Genomic DNA, 23,063 nt, shown 5'->3' on the forward strand with positions numbered 1-23,063 from the left:
TTCAAGCTGGTGGAGGCAATATAATGGTTTGGGGGATGTTTTCTTGGCATTGTATGGGTCCTTTGATACCTATGGAACAACGTCTAAATGGTCAAGGGTATTTGAGTACAATAAGTACATCATGTTATGTTAATGGTGTACCCTGCCGGGTATGGATACTTCCAGCAGGACAATGCTCCCGGTCATAAAGAGGACATTGTCCGCAGATGGTTCGAAGAGCATGACAGAAACTTTACCTTGCTTAATTGGCCTGCACTATCACCAGATCTCAATCCAATTGAGAATCTGTGGGATGATATCAAATGGGCCATCAGGCAGCTGGATCTAGTACCATCAAATCTTAAGGAACTGGAAAGTGCAGTTCATCGGCTATAGTTTCAAATTCATCATACCACCCACCAACATCTTATAGAGCCCATGCCAAGAACAATCCATGCAGTATTAAGGGCAAAAGGTGGTTCAACATTGTATTGAGGGGGTGGTTATACACTTAGTGGCCAAATTATTATAAACACCTGCGAATGCAGCAAAGTCAAAAACACATGTGGAAAAGTAACATGTGATGTAGAAGCCTCATGTTCATGATTTTGTGGGTCCCAGGGAACCATCCTTCAAAAAAAAAAAAAAAACCCCCCCACACAACCTAGGGAACATGTTTTCTGTATCCTATTGTAATTCATCCATTGCCATACACTTTCAATGTCCCTTAGATCTCTCCACCATCCTTTTTTTTTTTTTATGAATGTCCCATACCGACCAACTTTTTTGTATTTTTCTGTTTTGCAAACCCTTCTACATACCCTTTATATGCACATTAAAAAGATCCCTACATCCATACTTTTTTCCCTCCATTTGGGATGTGTCTTGTCTGTTATTGTCATGTAGCAGTCACAAAATAAAATGTATGGTCCATACAGATTTACTTATTCTCTACAGTGAGTTACTTCCTCTTCATGCATCTACCTTAGTCTGTGAGTACCTAAAGTGAGAAACATATGTAATATGAATGCAATAGCATGCCAGTCATCCAGAATTCTCTTCCCGGGCAAAGTACACACCTGCCCCAGTTGTTTATCCCAACAGGTGCTGGCTTATTATGGTTATAATTTCCCAGACAGGTATAGTTTAAGAGGGTACACTTAGACGCATAAAGACCCATGTTGACAGACATCCACCAATAGTGGTCAACCTTTTGACTGTAGATCTAATATACCGTAACCGTTTGAGGATGGGGCCGGTGTACAGCTTACCTCCTCCTGCATTGCATTACCATGGCACTATGTAAGGGTCTTCTGCCATGCACAAGAGACCAGGAAGATAGACATGGTGTTATTATGCCAGTGAATTGTATAAAGCCCATGCAAGACTCCAGTGTGCACCTATTATAAATACACCACTAGTTTACCAAGAACTCTGATCTGAAACTACCACTTACCAAAACTTTCTTGGGCATAATATTCAATACAAAAAAAAAGAAAAGAAAAACCACAAGTCAGTGACAACAGGTGTCAATTAGTGCCCAAATCAGCACACCACTGGGTTCACCACATTGTGGTTAAAGGAATCGGTACTTATGTATTATCTGGGCTCCCATGTTAAATGCACCCCATTTTTTCATACCCCTACTATCCAACTACGCATGGAGTTGATTTTATATAGTGTGGCGAGCGCAGCGAGCCACCGTGCCTGAAGCGTGGCGAGCGCAGCGAGCCCCGCGAGGGGACGCTGTCTCATAAGAAAAACGGGAGCCCAGATATTACATAAGTACCAAGGAATCTTTGAAAACCAGGGGTCTTGAGTCTACTAAGCTAGATTGGTACAGCAGAGACCAAATGTGACACTGCTCTCCAATCAGCATTCATGGGGAAGACTATAGAAGAGATGTACCAAGCCTTGAAAGTGAATAAATGGAGTGATAAACCAACAACCAATCAGCTCCAAAATGTCATTTTTCAAACACCACATGTGATAGGTTAGGAGAGGATTGGCTGCTGGTTTATCACTTTTCAAGCTTAGTACATCTGGCCCAATGGCTCTAAACTCTTGACACTGACAGCAGTGTCAGTTAAGTAACAGAGCCAGCCACATCATGGGACCCACTCAGTTTAATAAAGAGAGTTCCTTACTTGTATGCATAAATGTGATCACTGTATAGGTATTACTTTAACCCTGGTATCTTCCTTCACAATAGTACCAGTGTTACGACACTCACTCACTCACAATGACTATGTTAAATAATAACTGGTCGGTATGTCTCAGTCAGTTAGAAAAAAAACAGTACACCAATTTTTAAATTTTATTTTTGGTTCTTATTTTTTTTTATTCATGGTATAAAATAAAATAAAATATGCCTTTTATACATAAAACTTCTAATATATAGTCACACAATCTCAGAATTGCTTTGTGTTAGATATCTGCTTTAGTTTACTACAATGTTCCTTTTATGTTCAGGATCTTTCACTTATACCCCAATCAGCAGTCTATCTTTTCTGTGCGTACAAACATATAGAAATCTTAACATTTCATTATAGCAGTAACTCCCTGATACACCATACTTTTTCTGGTTCTTGATCAGTGAAAGCTGCTTTATGGCACAATTTCGACACATAAAAAGGTCAATTATTTACAGGATGAATGCTAACCACATGACAATTAGAGAAATAAAAAAACACCTGAGGGTAGGGAAAGGATGAAGGGAACAAATCTGTGTGCTGATCAGTCAAAATTAAAGTCCAGTGCCTATACTAAAATAAAAGTTTCAAATGCAAAAACAGCACTGAAATGAGTGGGACTTTAGATATATTGGATCAGATGCTGTAAAACTGAATGCAGTTCAAATGCAAAAGAAAACAAAACAGGAAACATACTAAAAAAGATACACAATGTCCATATCATACTGTAGAATGAATTATCGAGAACTAAACCACAAAAAAAAAAAAAAAAAAAATGGACAGACAACTGCAGGTCATAACATACAAAGCCATCTGCTCAGACAATTACTAGCTTTTCCTATTTGGGCTATTTTTAAAGCAATGGAGGTAACAAGTAAGCTGAAATGGAAAACATCCAAGGTAAAGTAAAACAGGAATACAACATCTGCCAAGAGAAGCTTTTATCAAGACAAAAAAATAGCAGCATTTTAACATCAAATTCTAAAGATCAACCGAAAGATGGAAAGACCGCCCCAAAAATGACAAATGGCAGCATATGTATATATATTTTTATTTTTATTTTGTTTGCACATGTAAAAGTGCTGTCTTAAGTGCTATAAATATGATATTTGGGAACCCAAAATCTGGGATTATGTAAAAAAAAAAAAAAAAAAAAAAAATGTATTAAAGTGATATGCAATAGATAACTTGTTTTTATGGTAATTCCAACATGGATGTTTGATTTATTTTGTGCCTGTTTTCAGGATGGCGGCAAAACAATGCATGGTTTCACCTGCTGACAAATATGGTAACATTTATTGAATTAAGGAATTTCCTAAGGGTTGTTATCATTGGTTGCTGACTTAACCCTTTGAGTGCCAAGTGAATATGTCCAAAAAGGCGTGAAAACTGGCAAGCAAACATTTTTATTCATCATAAACTTTTCCTTATAGGAAATAACTTTTTATTTCTTTTACATAACATTTTTTATTTGAATTTATATAACAAATGTGAGTATATTTTGAATATCTGATGTTGGCTCAGAAAGGGTTAATGAACAGTAATGTCAATGCTGGACAATGGACATACTGCCTTACACTACTGGATGCGGAGATAGGGAAATCACAGATCGTAGGGTCTCATTTAGATCCCGTTAATCCTGTCAGTCTAGTGGCAGAATATTACAATGATAGTGTCATTCTAGTAGCATGAGTGATTTCTCATTTATTAACGTGTTACCAGTACAATAGTTGTATTGGTAAAAGCACATAATAAACATATGAAAAACTCATTAGTAAAAGGAGTCTAAAGTTCAAGCAGATTTTCAAAAATTACTACCAAATGACTGATTTTCAGACTCCTAGGTATCACATTTTCTACACATTGGAAAACAAAAATTGGAGGGGTCACTAAAGGGCGACAGATTTATGAAAATATATTTGCTCTGCAATACTAAAAAGCAGTGAAGTTAACATCTTCAGTGTTCAGAGTACAGTCAAATATTTGGAGGCAATTAAAACAGTACTGTGTCTAATTGCCCTTGACAGTTAATGAGGAGATCCTAAAAGACTGACTTTACTCCCAATTGGATTTTTGCACCTTTTATCATTTAAGGCTAAGTTACATAATAATATCTAATTTATAGAGACAGCATTTCTGGCATTATTGCTTTCGCTGGGCATACACGGGCTGAAAAAATGCCTGCCAGACCGACAGACATTTAATCTGACAGCCTGAAAACCAGCAGATATAATGGCCATACAATATGTTGTGGGACAAGTTGGACATTTCCGTGTTCCTTTGCTGTGAAAGAAAAGGGGATATTTCTGACTGTCGGTCTGATGTGACCAACGTGCAGCTCCAAAAGTGTAAAAATAGGACAGACATGCTGGACAATTGCATGTCTGATAGAACGATAGTTTGAGATATGTAGCACAGACACAGTACAGTTACCGTATATACTCGAGTATAAGTCGACCCGAATATAAGCCGAGGCACCTAATTTTACAACAAAAAACTGGGAAAACTTATTGACTCAAGTGGGACCCTGACTCGAGTATAAGCCAAAGGGGGGGCTTTTTCAGCATAAAAATTTTTTTCTGAAAAAGTAGGCTTATACTCGAGTATATATGGTATATGATCACCCAAACGCAGGCAAATTGCCCATATAAGGGTTCTGTGTAACTCACTGAGTGATTTTGCAGCTGCAAAATTTCTGAGTGGATTTTTATTATATCAATAAAGACAGTTGGAGACAAAGTCATTAACATTTCCCTGCGGAAGCAGTGATATTTTAATAAATTAGTGTTCGCAACGTTTTGTTTACCTAAAAGAATAATGCACTTATATAATATAGCTTATTGAAAGGCTTGACTACAAAACAAAAGCATTGTGGCCTGGCCTGCCAAATCAAAAACTTTATAAGCCTTTCAATACATCAGTACTATTCCACACTTATTCAGTTTCATTGCAGCACAATGGGGCTGTATTAGAGAGCTAAAACTAGTGGCAGATTACAGGAGCTGTGAATGACTTTACACATAGGAGGTGACTACACTCAACGGGAAGAATTCAATTCAGCATGATGGCTGTAAAGCGCAACCAAAATGGTCAGGCAAAGGCACTTTTTGACCAGTAACATTACCTTTTTTCCTTCACTCCATACAGACGAGCACAGGAGAATGACCAATTACTTTGGCTACCAAATTAAGCTCTAGTGTATGCAGTCCAGCATATCACGCTAAACTGAATTCCCTTCAAACAGAGGCAAGTAAGACCCTACTTTCTTTGGTACTCCCCTGTGCTATTCTTATCCAAAATAATTTGTGAAATGCTGCAATAAAAGCATGCGTATGTATTTACAATCACAAATTATATTATAATACATATAAATCTGCTCCGAGGATGTACATTTTTCATACATAATTAAGCACATGGTGTGTGTTTGTTCCAGTCATTCTTCGTAGCACACAACCCATCATAAAACTACATCTCTTTACAAAATGTATAATTATACCTTCCGTACCTCGCTTATCACTTACAGTATATATCAAGTAGACAGGGGCATCTTCTATTCATACTATTTTTTTTAATCTTAAAAAAAAAAAACCTCACAAAAATAATAAATTATGTACAGCTCTTGTCTAGATATAAAAGGCAAAGCAATTAATGCCATCTCAAATTATAATACTCTGGTAGTGTTACCTACTATGCGCATAATATATATATATATATATATATATATATATATATATATATATATATATATTATGCACCTATATGTGTATATTTTTACACACACGCACGCATATATATATACTTGTAATGAGCTACATCTCACCATATCACCAGTATGACATACATTATATATACAGCAGAATAGTTACATTAAGATGATGATGATGCATTGATAAGTACAAATGTTTGTTATTTGCCACGATGTTGGAGAAGCGGGCTCTCTGTAATATTGCTGTATGCGGTTTCCAGTACGCGTTAGAATTGATATAAGCTTTTTGCTTGAGTAGTCAGATGTTACGTGATCAGACAAAGGGTAGGATGCCGTACTGAAAGATGGCCATTACTCCTGCACTAAATAGCCCAGCCACAGGTACGGTCACAAACCAGGCCAGGAAGATGTTCCTAAACAAACGCCAGTCCACAGCTTTTCGTGAGCGTATCCAACCCACTGCCACCACAGATCCAACCTTATAAATTAAGAGGAAGGAAGGAGTAAGAAAAAAAAAAAAAAAAGAATTTAAGAACATTGAAATACAACGGATTATAAATATAGTATGATAAATGACATCATACATTAGGTTTTTATTCTTGCACTTCATTATTTAAAAAAAAATAATAATAATTAAAGCTGCACTCTCAGGGTGCCATTCTATTTTGCTCGGTTGTCTTTCCCGGCGTGACAGAGTTTGGGCTACCGTGCAGGTAGGGTGGGAGCGGGAAGGTCAACAGCCTGCCGCAAACACAGAAACTGTAGCTTATGAGGAGTTCTTGAGTACACCACCATCTCTGTAACCATATGAAAGAGGCAACCTTTTCTACCACTCATGTGAAAGTGCAGCTTTAACTAGATCAGCAATATGTACTACAGCTTTAATACCAATGGGTATGCAAATGAAAATCAATTCTGTAATACTGATGCACAGAATCTACTGAGCTAATGATTACAAGGTATGTAAAATGGAGCAGTGGTACTATATAGAACTAAACATTTATCCTAGAAGAAATATCTGAAATTTACAGACTACACTTGTTTATTAGAGATTAGTCATGGAAAAAAAAGCAGTTATTAAATGAAAAAAAAGATTAGAAATAATTTATAAGCATAGTGATTAGCGGCTGACTAATGTTTGTCTTCAATAATTTTACAATGCATGTTGATAAACCTACATGCCATGCCAGCACCAATGGAAAAACCCAGGATTTGGTGTGAGATATGGACTCAAGAACTGTACAGTAGGTGCAGCTCTGTCTTGCACAACGGTGACTGGAAGACAACCATTGTAAACTAGAAGTTATTGTTTATAAATGATTCATTGGATCTATCCCATGAATTACTTCTTCCCAAAAGAGAATTTGCTATATTTATACATACATTGTAAGGTACGTTTCACCTTAACCCTTGTAATTCATAGGCAGAAAACTGAATCCTATTGCTGTTTAACCAGTTACACCAGGCATGACCAAACTATGTCCCTCCAGCTATTGTGAACTTACAATCATGCCTTGCCACAGTTTTGCTCTTGGAGAATGCAAAAAACTATGGCAAAGCATGCTGGGATAAATAGTTTCACAACAGCTGGAGGGCCACAGTTTGGACCTGCCGGAGTTACACTCAGGGTTAGAAAAGATTTAAAACGAAAGGAAGACCTTTCCATTTTATTTCAGGGAGATTTATGAAATGGTGACTAAAGATATTTTGTGTTTGTAATACAAATATCCCCTTCATATTTTAAAGACATCAATGTAGTTTTATATGCAAATGATAGAAACACTTCAAACTGTAATTTGGGCAAACAAAAAAGGGGATGGTATTTTAATTATTCAACGAATGTCTTATTGAGCTAAGTTATAACTATCTGAAATGACTGAAGACAAACACAATAATCAGACGTTACACTTCTCAGCTTGAGATTCAAAAACAAAAATATTCTGATTTACCACTGCAAACCTCAATACCTTGCAATGAGTGGAGCTTATGGGTATACCCACATTAGAGGCTACTAGTACACTTATCGCACACATTACTTCAATGCAAAAGCCACTGTGGAAAAAGAAACAAAAACACACACAAACAAGATAGTTTAAAGGAGATAAGACTTAGAACACCACATGCCATGCATGAATTGAGCAGAGTGGGCGGCACACAACAAAAACATGCAGCTCTGAGTAACCCGCTTTAGATCAATTTTAAATGGCACAAGTAACGTGATCACAAAGTAAAAATTCACTGGAATTGGTCATCTTGCACAAGCCTAGAAGTACTGTGTGTATGTGTAAGTACCCTAATCTCCTACATACATAACGAATATTGGATCTACTGTTAGTATGTATTCATAGATCTGACACAAACTATAAACATAATAATTTTAATATTATACTTTGTCGGTTGTTCCTGTGCCAGAAAAAATTGATCTGAGTAGCAGAGAAGGTTGGATAATCCAGACTATCCCAGCTGCAGTCACATGGCAAAGGCATACCTTGCAGTGTGTGGTACTGATAGGGAGTCCAATATTGGAAGCTACTACAACTGTCAACGCCGAAGCCAACTCAATAGTGAACCCACTGCAGAGAGCATAAAAAAAAAAAAAACACTTGACAGTCACATTTTGTTTGCATTAATGTCACCCATCCTAGCAGGGCGACAAGAACTCTTACCGGAGTAGCCTTCTAGGTCTGCTTCAGAGAACGCTTTTCAGTGGAATGTGGACTTTTAACACCGGTCCTCAAGTAGATACAGTACGTTTTTAGAATTCTCCTACTCATGTCTATAGGAGTTTATCTATTTGATGGAATTTTGTATGCGGAAACAGATGTGATAACTGCTTATTGTCTATATTAGTGAAACTATTTGATTGGTAAAGCAATTATATCTTCTGTTCCAATGATAAAAAAATTAGATATAAACGGTTGGGGTGCTTGAAGACAGGAATCAAGAAACAAAGCAATCAATATTATTGGAATACATGTTTTCATGAAATATACTTTTAGAAGGAAAGGGCTGAAACATCTCGGGGGCAATTCAATTAGATGAGAGTTTGTGAAAGAAATTGTTTCATGAAAGTAGTATTAATTTATACATCTTTAATCATTAAATTGACCAGGGAGAAGTGCATAAAGAAAACAGAGAAACCATCCTTGAGCATATAGGAAGCGGGTAGTGGCCATAAGGTGTAAATTGGCTGAAATATTAAATGGCAGAGAAAGTGCATGTTTTTATTACATTAAAATGTTTCCAGCGTTGTAGGAAAAAAAAAATATATATATTATATATATATATATATATATATTTGTTTTAGTGTTTTTAAACAAATTTATAAAAAGACAACTTGCACATTGTAGACCGCCTAGATGCTAGAAAAAAATATATCAAAAGCATATAAAGTACATAAACAGTACATTACATTTTCCCTTGTAAGTAAAAAAAAAAAAAAACTCCATTATTTTCAGAACCAAAATTTCAATCACAAGCTGCAAATATTATAACTTGTAATTTGTAAGCCTGCTTTCGCATAGTCTCTATGGCTACTGTAATGAACACAATGCCAAAGTCTCGCTTTCTGGATGATCAGTACAGAGTCTAAAAACCACCTCATAGAGAAGCGAATTCAGCCCAGTTTTCGATGGTAGGGGAGTGCGCATGCACACAGTCACTCATGCGCATATCCCTGGAGCGAATGTCACCAGCGAGTTTTACATTTACCGGGGAAGTCGCTAAATGATGGGCAAGCAGGGGGTGTTTTATGGGCGTGCCCACAAAAATGGTGGGCATGCCCATGGAAATGCTGGGAGGACACATGCGAACAAAGGCATGGCCCTGCCTGTTTGGGGCCGGAGAATGAAGTCACACGAAGTTACCGCCCGCCCCCATTTCAGCCATCACTGTGCAGGATAAAAGTCCAGGCTTACTTTTATCTACGAAGTGAGCAACTATCAAATTATTTTTTTCCTCTGTGGGGCCGCATGCGATCCGCTTGCAGCGATACGGCTGTCGGGGGAGTTTCCCTGCTCGCTAGGTAGCAAATATGCACAGCCTAGCGAGCAGGTCTGAATTACCCCTTTAGTGCCTTACCATGTGTGGGGGTTTTTTCAGCTGGTTGAAAACACAGGGCTCAAGCTACAGCCTGAGCACTCAGTATAGGGAATGCTCAAAGTTATTCAGAATCCCATTTTAGTCTGCTCAGCACTTTCCCAATGGTGCGATGTGAATACACACACACAGAATACAGCATATATGTTATTTACATTTAAAACTAGAGCAGATGGTGCATTGCAGCAACCATTGAAAGGGTGAGCTCCAGCACTACAGCAATAAATCACTACCTAGCTCATCGACATGTGCTCATCTACTATGTATGCATAGAGCAAGGAATGAGACACACAGGGGAAGGGAGAAGCTGGATTATATACTGTCCAAGGAGGAGTGCTTTTTAACTACATTTCACTATTTCACTTAGAAGGGGAGCTACCCAAAGACATGGAGCAATGCAGACTTATTGTTCCGTATTTGAATCAAACCTATTTGATTATATTCAAATCAAGGACTAATTCAGACCTGATCGCAAGGCAAATCTGTTCTTAAAATGGACAAAACCATGCTGCACTGCAGGTGAGGCAGATGTAACGTGTGCAGAGGGCATTAGATTTATTACATTACATTGGCCCCACCTGCAGTGGCCAATTTTGAGAACAAATATGTCCTGGTATCAGGTCTGAATTAGGCACTTAATCTCTAACAAAGGTTTGATAACTTGGAACAATCATGAGGAGAGACGTTATCTTGATCAATCTAACTTGCTTTTAAGGTGCCCATTCACGTACCGATTACCCGGTACTTTTTGTGCTAAAATAGCATTGTTGTTCATGCGATGCGATGCTTTTTTAGCACAAAAAGTAACGGTAATCGATACGTGTATGGGCACCTTTAGTCTCATCATGAAATACAGACTGACATAGGCTGCCTCAGATCAGTTAGGGGAATACAGGGGACTGCAACAGGTCACATAGGGCATTAAAGCATTTATAGTTACAACAGTTATGTGTAAGCACATAGATCAGTGGGCCATGTTGGTTACGGTGCCAAAGCTTGCACAACTGGATGGGAAGCATTAGGAACACTAGGGGTGTCCCATGCAGAATGAAAAATATTCACAGGAGATATAAAGGGATACAGTCATTAGCTCTACACCAACTAAGTCGACAAGCATTGGGTCGACAGGCAGGAAGGTCGACATGGGCTAGGTCGACAGAACAAGGTCGACATGGGGTTTTTCACTGTTTTTTGAGCCAACATGTACTGACAGGCGGTATTTCATGCCCTACCATCCACTAGGGTGTGGTGGGAGAATAAAATAGTGTGCCCATAGCATACAGAGCGATGCCAGGGGATGCGGTGCACTTCAAACTGTGTCCATGTCGACATTTGGGAAAAAAAAAACTGAAAAACACCATGTCGACCTTTCGACTGTCAACCTAATGCTTGTGTCCAACTAGACCCAGGTCGACCTAGTGGTGTAGACCTAACAACCCACACCCGATATAAAGGAGTAGAGGTAGTGCATTTAGGGGGCGATTCCTGGTTTGCTAAATCATATGCAGCCATTTTCTTTCTGCAAAAGGCTTTGCTTCTCCAATTAACTCTGTGGTGAAGTTTGGCCTTCATACTATACAGTGAGAGGGACGCACTTTGCTCCTTTAAGATGTATAATAAAAGTGTTGTTTTTTCCAACGTACCCTCTCTTATGATCAATGCAAAATGTACATGAGGAGTATTTTTAGGAAACAAACTGAAAAGTTAAAAGGAAAGTGATGATCCTATATTCTCTTAGGTGAAACAAGAGGTATAGATCAATCATTAAGGGCAGTAGCTACAAGGCCCAGGAAGTGCGCATGAACCTGTACCCAAAGGAGAAAATCAAAACATATGTGCAAAAAGGAAAAAATGGTTCACAAATACAAACTTTACCTGGATGGGGTTATTGGCGTGAGATCTTTGCCCATCGTTTGAATGACTCTTCGACCCCAAACCCAAAGACCAGCGCAGATACCCACTCCTCCATATAAAAGTAACCACACAGGTGTAGTAGCTTCTTGCAATACACCTCCGTGTTGGTAAATCAGCCAAAGAGCAACTAGAGGTCCAATAGCATTGCTGAGAATAGAGGAAAATCACATATATATCATAAAAACACATATAGAATGGACACAACATGAATTTTAGAGTAGAGAATTACATTTTTATTAAAACCACTATCGTGCCAGATGTTAGAGTCTTAGTCATTATACAAAATGGACCAACCTACCAACAACATGACAATACACTCCCAAAAACAAAAGTACTTCTAAAATATAATGAGATTTCACATGCATGTAAAATAAAGTAATTAAATATGGGTAATAATCGTAGTCATACTATCATACAATAACACAAATGGGTGTGGTACAGGTGTCCGACACTCGGAATCCCGACAATCATTAGCCCGACGTCAGGATCTGGACTCAGACAGCATGGTGAGCGCAACTAAGCCCTTTGCGGACACGGTGGCTCGCCACCTATTCTATTCTCCCTCTATGGGGGTCGTGGACCCCCACAAGGGAAAATAGCAGGTGGCTGTCGGGAACCCGGCTGTCGGGTAAATGCCTGTCGGGATCCCGACTGTCAGGCCCCCATCCGGAACCCAACACAAATTACTCCAATTGATGCTTATAAGTACGGTATTTCTGCTTTTGTAACTGCAATGTGCATTTTTGTTTGCTCCTTGCAATTGTGCACTCGTAACGGTCAGATATGTCCTAAAAGAAAAAAAGTTATCAAGTAGCATCATTTTTCATGCAACGTGCAATATATTTATATATAATGAGAATTATCTGTCGCTTTGGAGGACAAGTGAGGCCTGTCCTCTGTGTGTTTGTGTATTCACAGGCAAACTGCACTTGTCCTAGGAAACAAAGGCGTTAATTTAAAATTAAATGAAAGGCAGGGAAAGGACGCTGTTCTTGGCATAAAACAACAACTAAATCAAAAATATATGCAGCCATGTGATATTGGCCCATTTCTCACCTGACATCATTTCCTCCGTGAGCAAACGACCCAAAGCAGGCTGTCAAAATCTGCAGAAAGTGGAAAAGTAGGTGAACTTGTGACGTGTCCTTCTCGTCCTTGTCCTCTTCCAGAGAATCATCTTGAGGTGGAATTGGATCAGCGAGCTCTGTAGCTAGCTTCATCTCTACTCCCCCTTCTTCTGCTTCAATCTCTGCTTCTGCCACAGCATTGCAGTAGCTGGAGTAGCTATCGTAACGGATGCGCTTTTTGGAGAAAGCCACTGTGTCCCCGACTAACTTCTCACTGTCCTCTGCAGTTGGCGTATCTATTGCTTTGAACGTTGAGTGCACAGGCATACCACAAATAGCAGCTGTGTAACACGTATAGCTGTTGTTACGTCTCAGTACCTTATAGTTGTTATCATGAGCAGGGCGATCATCAGTTACTCGGTCGAAATGTATTTTGTGCAATAAGTCCTTGTATAGCCCTGAGTCCTTGTGCACAGTATGATAGACGTGAACATCGCTTTTCATGTTGTGGCCTTCAAAACTAAAAGTACCATTGGAAACTGGAGATCTAATGGAGCCATTAGTCATAGAAGCAGCTCTTCCTGGTGACACAAAAAGCAAACGACAGTCTAAAATCAAGTACTGAATAAGAACTAATATCACACATGGAAATATATATTTTACAGTAAATAACTGATCTATAACAATGGACTAGATTCTAAGGAGAAATAAAAAATAATTTTGTATCAGAAAGAAAAGGCACAAAAAAACAAAAACAAAAACCATTGTACTATTAGCACTGAATCAATGACTCCCTAAGAACCATTTACACAGACCAGGCATTTGAATATACTACAAAAAAAGTACCATATATACTTGAGTATAAGCCTACTTTTTCAGAAAAAATTTTATGCTGAAAAAGCCCCCCTCGGCTTCTACTCGAGTGAGGGTCCCACTTGACTCCATACGTTTTCTCAGTTTTTTGTTGTAAAATTAGGTGCCTCGGCTTATATTCGGGTCGACTTATACTCGAGTATATACGGTACATTATGCAGGAAATAAACTAAAGCAAGGCTAGTTCTGAATGACCATAGTACAGTAGCAAATGCACAATAGAAAAAATGTTATTGCCACAGTTATGGTTTACTATCCTCACTGATCCCAAGCCTATGGGTTTGAGGTTAATGGTAATTACAGTGAATACATGTAATTTGAAAATCAGACAATATCTGAATATAATTCCATAAAAATATGTAATATCAATACAAAAAAAATAATCTAAAAATACTTTTGTCTGTGAAAAACAGTTTAAGTGGAAATGAATAGGTTCAATGATATTTTAAATCAAGGCTAAGATCAGTAGACTAAAAGAGCACGTAGAATATACGCATAACAAATATCATTAAGACAATGTAATGTAAAGGAAAGGAGGGTGGGTGTGTGTGTATGTTGTAGACCATAAATCTTTGCAAGTGACAATATATTATGCAATTATAGCTTAGGAAATGTAAACATACTAAATGAAAATGCTATGGTTAATGGCTAATTAGTGTCAGAAATGGAACCAAAGAAAATGCAGCTATTTTGCTATATTTTCTTTCTTCTGCTAAAATTGCTTTGAAATATAATGGGAAGCAGAAATAAAAGAGCAATAGGTCATACCATATGGTACTCTGGTGCTTCCATTCGCTACAAAGTCAGATCCAATAGCAGCTTCAGTGGTAGAGCTAGTAAGAGGAACAACACTTTCATCATTTCCCTTTGCACCAGGCAGCTCTTTGAAGACGGCAGAATCATCATCTTGGATTTTATCAAGGCTTTCTTCCGATATGCGCGATAGTGCCTCTTTCTTTAGTCGACCTACAAAAACATCAAGCCATGCAAATTCCTTTATACCAAAGGAACATGTACAAATGCAATGAAGTATTGTAACAACTGTGGCATGGCGAATTAGAAAGACAGAAAAAAAGTCCTATTTTCTGACTGGAGCATTATCAGGTCTGCCCGTAATACAGGCAATTGCAGAAACACTAGACGTAGGTCTCTGAACGTCCCAATTCTTTTTTCTGGCGAATGGCGTATCCTATTAGTCCAGTTTGCTTTTTAGGCAAAAAATAAATAAAAAGGGCTAATTGCATGATTTAGTCCAATGTGGAGTATAAGGCTATCCTAGCCACACGAAAAATATTTTCTTATTCCTGCAATAACATATGGGATCTGGAATAAGTTCTCAAATCTATGTGTTATCGCGGCTCTGAAGGGCTGCTTATTGGGGAATTATTCATTACAGCCATAGTTTTTATTCTACAATTGTCTAAAAGGAAACCATATTTAACATTCACACTTGGATATAATTAACAATATAAAAATAAAATACACTTAGGAAATTCATTGAGGGTTATTAAAGTTATGAATATATGAAGTTGGGGATTACTGACTGGGCACACAATAGTCCATTCTAAAGGACAATGCAGTTTCCAAGTCGGTGAGACTGTGTTCGTCATATCTGGTTTAATGAAGAGAAATAATGCCGTACTCTGGCAAAGACAAATGGGTTAAGACCCACCTTAAGATTAGAAACAAAGCTTAACAAATACAGAATTCCTGTGCTGGGCAGTCCTGTACAGAACAATATTATTGCTATATTTTATGACCTCAAGATTATGAAAAAAAAAAACACATACTTGCTATTTTCCTTCTCATCCAGGGGCATACAAAAAACCACACTAATAAAGCAAATAGAATAGCAATGCCTATTGACAACAGAGCTGTGGCCCACACTGGAAAGCTCTGCATTCCGAGTACTGGGAAGAGAAAAGAAAACAAACATGAAATCATCCGGTACACTTCTATTAAGACACTCTGTTATATGGAGATATTCCTGAACACACATTGGGATCTCTCAGTCATAAATAATTCAGGTCAAAAAGGGTCAAAAAGTGACCGTCGCATAAAGAAAACAGCTACAGCCCAATAACAATAAACGGAGATTGTAAAATATTACAAACACACACAGTATATGTAATAAAAAGGAATACAAAATGCATTTAAAACATTTTTAGTAGTTATAGTAGGTACTCAGTCATTAGTAACTTTACTGGAATTATAGGTCACAGACATAGGACTGAATGCAGTCCTTTTCCCATCCAAGGGAGGAATAAATAAAAAAATGTGGCTAATGTTAACTCAGAATGTGTAGCTCAGTAGTTCCCAAACTGGGTGCCACAGGAAATAGGGTTGACAGCCAGCACTAAATGAATTTATATGTGCTAAATGCAACAGGAAAAGCCAAACATAAAACTTGTTGTCAAACATAAAACATCTGGACAAACAGAAGTGCAACACTGTAGCTAAGGCTGGGTCTACACATTGCCTATTTAATAATGTCCCATTTAAATGGACCTGTCCAGAAGAAAGGATCCTGCACATGTAAATCTATGGCTGCTTGTACACATTGCATTTTAGCAGGATGCAGTCGAACAGAAGCAGCTTAGCAGGATGCTTACTAAAGAGGATATACACATAAGCCTGCTGCAAAAACGCAATGCGTAGCCACAAGAAACTGCATCCTGCTAAACAAGATCCTTTTCAACTGCATCCTGCTTAAATGTAACGTGTAGACGCAGCCTAAGGATGACAGGGTAAGCGCAATTTTTTATATAATTTTGAATTTCTCAGTAAGAAACATTTGGACTAGCGGTTACATTAATTAAATGCTTAAATTCTAGGGTGCTGTGATTCAATAAAGTTAGGGAACCACTGGCTTATCTGAGCAATAGTAAAAAGAAACTAACAAGCATTTTTGTTTTTAGTCTGAAGTCTTTTTTTATTATTATTTTCAACAAAATAAAATGGTAAAAAGTAAACTTATCATTTACAGCCAATACTACACTGAATTCATCAATGATATTTTAAAAATACACCATAGAACATCTACATATAATGTACAATTGTCACTCACATGGTGCCCCAGTGTATAATATGGAAAACGCGTTAATTCCTATTGTAGCAGCATAAAATATTGGAAGTGCCTGTAGTCCATTGGGCACGGGATCCTCCTGAAAAAGCAAAAACATAACTTTAATAACGTATGTCAAAATCAATAATTAAACCAATGGTAAACCAAGTCCATATTAAATCTTAAGGTGCCCATACACGGTGCGATTTGCGGGTGCGATAAGTGCTCCCATACACATCCCATCGCACAGATCAAAAAGTATGTGCTGCACATACTTTTTGAACTAGGTCCCGATTGCATCGCATGCAATGCAATTTAGACCAAAACGCATGAAATGTACCATGTATGGCCACCTTTAGGGTATGGAATTTGACAGATGTGCCATGTGGGGTCTAGCCTACAGTAGGTAAATAACCACACACAAGCACAGGTTGCAGTCAGTTGGCTTCATTAAAATGCTTGTTTGACTAATAGTCTTTATAGTTTACACTAAAATGGTTTGGATGTTTTTAAATGTTTTCAAACCACTGTTCTAGTATTGGGTTTCATCCCTATTGTATCTACTCCAAGATATGTGCCCCCTATTTACTAAGCCTTGGAGAAAGTGGATGGAGATAAAAAGTACCAGTTAAAAAGTACTAACATAATTTGGCATGCAGATACAGTTGCAATTACACACAGAATATAGGCATGCCACATATTGTATGCAACTGTATCTGCATACCAAATTATGGGGAGATATATTAAGCTCGGTGAAGTGATAATGGGGCTGGTACTTTATCACCAGCCAATCAGTTCCTAACTGTGAAGTTACAAGCTTGGTTTGAAAAAGGACAGGTACTGTAGGAGCTGATCGGCCGGTGATAAAGAACATACAATATCACTTCACATATATCGTTGGTGATCAAATAAATGAAGACCGGAGGCGGCACTCTCAATAAATCAAAAGCAAACTTGTATTCAAATCATGTGAAAAAACATCACAGTGAAAACGATGTCAGCAAACGTGTGTCGACCGTTTCGAGGCTTGCGCCCCTTCCTCAGGACAGCTGACTGTACAACAAAGCTTCAACAGCAAACGGTGCACTTGCTGACATCGTTTTCACTGTGATGTTTTTTCACATGATTTGAATACAAGTTTGCTTTTGATTTATTGAGAGTGCCGCCTCCGGTCTTCATTTATTTGATCACCAACGCTGTATTACTATTGTGGAAGGCACCTCCCAGATATCTGCTGATGTGCCAAGTGCCGGTCGTCATAAATATATATATATATATATCTATCTATCTTTTAAATCACCAGAAGCTGCATGTGTCTGAATTGCATCCGGTTCTAACTACGCTCCCATTACATCAGCCAAGTTGTAGGTTTAACATGAGCAAAACATCTGGATCCGACTTTTTACCACCCGCTCTTTTTTGGATTGGAAATAATCTGGATTTTAATTAACTCTGACGCTATTACATTAGTCAACTTGGAAAAATCGAACGAAAATCGTCCCCATTAAATCCCAGTTGATATCCAAAAATCATAAAAAGGGTCCATTTAACTTGTAAAATACAAGTAATGATGTGCAAAATCAGCTGATCATCAATTCGCTGTTGACGCAGAGGGTCAATTACAGACAGATGTGGCAAGCAGTCCTTCTTGGACACTACTGACAGGGGTGAGAGCATTAAGCATTTCCATTTTAAAAAGGGTAATTTAGTTACTTATCTCCGGATCCCATTTCTGCCTTGAGCTACAGCTTTTTAATTAAATGCAGCAAATACAGTAAAGGCATAGCACTGAATACAACACCACATTCTAAAGATAGCTTTGCTGAAATATACAGTAAATCCACTCTAGCAGGAGAGGAAAGGATGGAGATTGTAACACAGAAAGGACCATTAGTATGGCTGTGAACGCAATTGAATGCCTTTAATAGAGTTTTAGCATTTTAACTAAACTGTACTACACTGGATGTTTGCCACTTTGCTTGTGATAATTAATAAACAATATAATACCAATATATTATTTGCATTTTAAGTATACCTAAAATAAAAGGTAATATACTCTGCACAATGGCAGGTTCCAATGCGGTTTAAAGTTCACAGCACCAGCTAGTTTATAAGGCAGCCTAATGTTTACATCTTGCCAACTAGGTAAGTTGCCAAGAAGTAAACACTGCATGTATCATGTGCTGTGCCTACTTCTTTGTACTGACTTTCAGCAAACATGACTGTTCTTTTACCATCATAAAAATGTATTGTACAACTCTGAAAAGCTAAAAACCGCACCTTGCCACCAGAGTTCCTAAATCAGGGTTACTTCTTAAAGACAGATAGAATGATTGACTATAGGTGGAAGAGCAGCGATCTGAAAAACGACAGTAGCAATCTGATGAGGTTACAGGATCTCTAGCAGATTGCAACATGTGAATGTTGTTTCCAGTGCACGGACTATGGGTCTGATTCAGAGTGGATTGCTGATAAGCGAATTTGTATAACGAGTGATTATAGAATGACTACACATGTGCACTGATCGTAACGCACATGCACAAGCCCCAGTAAAGGCATTAATTGCATATGGATCACAAGGGCAAGGTATCCGGTGGTTGACTGACAGGAAGTCGGCATTTGTGTGTGCAAAAAGTTTTCTTTGAAGGTGTGCGACATCAGCATCGGCATTGATCAACCTGTCTCAGTTGCAGAGTTGTGGAAGGGTCAGACTTTGGCCCTTATTCACATCTGATTGCAGTACAAATTTGTTCTCAAAATGGGCAAAACCATGTGCACTGCAGGTGGGGCAGATGTCACATGTTTAGAGAGTTAGATTTGGGAGGAGTTATTTTGTTTCTGTGCAGGGTAAATACTGGCTGCATTATTCTTACACTGCAATATAGAATTTCAGTTTCAACACACCCATTGGCGGATTCAGGGGGGGGGACCCAGGCACGTGCACACCCCCCCCCCCCCCCCCCGTCATTTCATTTTGTAGCTGAGTACCAGGGCTTTCCAATGAGCCCAGCCCCGTGTCTCTAGCCCCCCGGGAGTCGGAGATATCACCTGGCAAGTACAATGCGGTCTAGTATTTTGATGCATAAGGTGTAGAAGTTGTATATGGTGTTGTACACCACACTCAAGGACACGCTCCCTGTTGAGTGGCCGCACCCCCTTTTCCGGAGCGTGCCTTCGGCGTGCGCACAACTACATCTTTCACTTTTGTCTCCATGGTGGGCCTGCATACTTTAAATGCCAGGGCCTATTTTTAATCCCATTTCCACTCTCTCGCTGCCGCTCTCTTAGCATGTACACTGGCACCACTAACACCACCCCTCCCCCACCAAAACCCTCTTTTATCATGGTGCCTCCCTGTCATTTTATCCTGGATCCGCCCCTGAACACACCCCACCCAAATCTAACTCTCTCTGCACATGTTACATCTGCCCCACCTGCAGTGCACATGGTTTTGTCCATTTTGAGAACAAATTTGTACAGTGATCAGATATGAATAAGGGCCTTTGTACAGACTGGTAAAAATCATTTGGTGGTTCATTAATTGCATATGGATTTGTGAGTGAATAGCGATCCATTTGCAATTCTCATGCAAATTTAAAATGGATGGGTTTTATTTCTGCCCAGGTGGCGGCTAACTACTCGCAGTCATCTGCAACATTGCAGATCAGCAATTGGGTCTGATTCAGGCCTTATTCCCGGCCTAATAATCATTCGCATGGACATTTATAATTGCACAGAACACAGCTAGCTTCATGCTGACATTTAAAAATTAAATGCAGAACCTCTATACTTGTAACACACAGTTAATCTACTATTTGTCAAGTTGTATGTAGTCTGTTCAATGTGAATCAAGTCAAATGTAAGCCTAATATATTGTAATTATATAAGTTTCTTATTAACATATTGTAACACATCAATATTTAATTCATACAATTGTAAAAAATAAATATGCTTTACCTTGTTCAGGATGAAATACTTAATCATCATAAAGAGACCACCAGACATCAGACCAGAGAGCAGTGGGGAAATAAACCAGGAGGCAACTGTAATGGAGAAGTGAGAGCAGTGTATTTACACTTCATGAATTATTGAAGTTCCAACTTGGTGAAAAATAGAACACAGACAAACTAATAGAATCTCTTCTTCAATTGGCAGCGCCATGCAATCACAATCAGCACACCGACTTGGAATACACATGCAGTGTTATAAGTCAGGTAGAATGGCTGATTTATAGAAAACCCTGCAACATGAGAATATACGACTTGTGCAATCATTTCCAGTGTTCCATTACAACAAAATGTAGGCCAAAAGAAAGTATAAGATTTTCTTGAGATGAAGACATAAATATATAAATCTACAACCAGACAGTTAAACTGTACCTAGAGTTGCCATCTTCTTATGCTTTTAAACACAAATTTTCAGTCAGATATCACAAAAACACGAGAAGGCTTTCTCCATGGCCCAGACTCCATTTCATCACTGAGCACGAAATACATTTTGTATTTAGCTATTTTTACACCAGTTGCTTTTATAGTCAATGCCATTTGTCACTGTAGACCTACTTTCTTCTACTAATTCCTACCTGCAGCAATGTTTTAGGTTTCAATACACATACATAGATCTAATATATAGATATATAGCTCCATACACATTACATACATATGACTGATTGCTTCGGACACCTAATACAATGGGGTGTATTCAATGCTTTTTGCGAGCTGTGACAGTGAGCACTGCTGCCTGCCTGCTGTCACAGCTCACAGGGTCAGTAATCAACTGACCCCGTGTACACGCCATATACCCCTTTTGCTAGGTTTTTGGAGTGAGGAGGATATGGCGTATGCGGCAGCTAAAAATGCGAGGCAGCCTGCATTAACCGGGAGCCTCGCTGTTTGGGGGAATCCTCATCGTCCTCTGACAGCAAGGATTTCCCCAGCACGTTGAGTTGGGTGAGCAGCCATCGCAGGGGTTAAACAGCAAGGATCGCTTGTTTTCGGCGATCGCCGCCATATAACCCCCTCGCATTGAATACGGCCCACTGTCCAAAGCAATCAGCTTCTAATTGTCATTTCAAATTACAGCAGCTGATTGGTTGCTTTGGCCAACTTCACAACTTTATTTCCCCCCTGGGCTTGATAAATATCTCCCTAAATGTCATAACTTTCAAGCTGTCATATGTATTATAGAATTTTTTCATAAACGGAGTACAAGAAAAGGATGGGGAGGTAAAAAAATAATAGAAACAGATCCCTTTCAACATCACGTGCCTGACCGTTGCCGCTCCCTTTCATAATATTATATTTGGAAAATTGTACAGTGCATTTAAAATAGATAGAAGAGTAATTTCGCAAACCTGTGAACGGAATGTATCCAAGATATGCATGCTCATTAGACATAAGCTGGCCATACACTAGAACGACCTGCATAAAACCTGATTATTCTAGTTTATGGCCAGCTTTAGTGTTCATTCGAACAGCCTACACTATTCATAACCCGCGCGGTTCCTCTTTCCTGCATAGGTGTTGCGCTCTGCTGTGGTGCTTTAGAACAGAATGGTCGGTATCTCAGTGCTGTGATACAGACCAGACACATAAGCAGAAAGTGACATCCCATGCAGAAAATGGAACGAAGCAGGGTGCCAGAATGAACACTAGGCTTTTAAATCATTTTAAATACGCATATGGAAAGATCCCACGGTACTTATATGTTAGTTGGGCGCCCACTATAGTTAGTACGCTCATACCACCACTATCCATGTTGGCATGGAGTTGAATTTATATAGTGTGGCGAGCGCAGTGAGCCACCGAGCCCGAAGCGTGGCGAGCCCCGTGAGGGGACACTGAAAACTAAGCAAATAGCTTAGTGGGCGCCCAACTAACATATAAGTACCGATCCCACCATTCATCCTAATGGCTCAGACAAGCACTTTCACCGGCTTGTCTCATGTTCCCATGCAAGGTCATAAGAAATTGGAAGAAATGATTGAAAACACCAGAAAATCACTTTATGTTCTGTTGAGTTCTACAGTATTAGAAAATCCTCTGAATTTGATTGTGTAAACTGTATTATTTGAGTAGCATATGCAGCGGTAATTGTAGTATGATGAGACACATATTAAACATAGGATGGTAATCTAATTAAACAGCAAATGTAGCCTCATTATGTAAAAT

The 23,063-nt window shown here is 38.7% G+C and overlaps 1 protein-coding gene across 4 annotated transcripts in view; it reads right to left on the minus strand.

Moving 5' to 3' along the window:
* Window positions 1-2,282: 2,282 nt before the first annotated feature.
* SLC20A2 (solute carrier family 20 member 2) overlaps window positions 2,283-23,063 on the minus strand; it is a 79,649-nt gene continuing 58,868 nt past the window's right edge. For 3 of the 4 annotated variants that reach the window (XM_083175527.1, XM_083175516.1, XM_083175533.1), the window contains exons 4-11: window positions 20,851-20,936; window positions 16,897-16,993; window positions 15,620-15,739; window positions 14,598-14,795; window positions 12,946-13,537; window positions 11,851-12,036; window positions 8,366-8,450; window positions 2,283-6,355 (exon numbers count right to left, since the gene is read on the minus strand). In XM_083175527.1, the coding sequence (XP_083031653.1) occupies window positions 6,191-6,355; window positions 8,366-8,450; window positions 11,851-12,036; window positions 12,946-13,537; window positions 14,598-14,795; window positions 15,620-15,739; window positions 16,897-16,993; window positions 20,851-20,936 (1,529 nt within the window). In that variant the 3' untranslated portion in view covers window positions 2,283-6,190. Of the gene's footprint in view, window positions 6,356-7,844; window positions 7,930-8,365; window positions 8,451-11,850; window positions 12,037-12,945; window positions 13,538-14,597; window positions 14,796-15,619; window positions 15,740-16,896; window positions 16,994-20,850; window positions 20,937-23,063 lie in introns of all 4 variants that reach the window. The other variant, XM_083175542.1, reaches the window with a different exon arrangement.

The sequence above is a fragment of the Crinia signifera genome, chromosome 1 (genome assembly GCF_055691185.1).
Source record: "Crinia signifera chromosome 1, ASM5569118v1, whole genome shotgun sequence".
Lineage (NCBI taxonomy): Eukaryota > Metazoa > Chordata > Amphibia > Anura > Myobatrachidae > Crinia > Crinia signifera.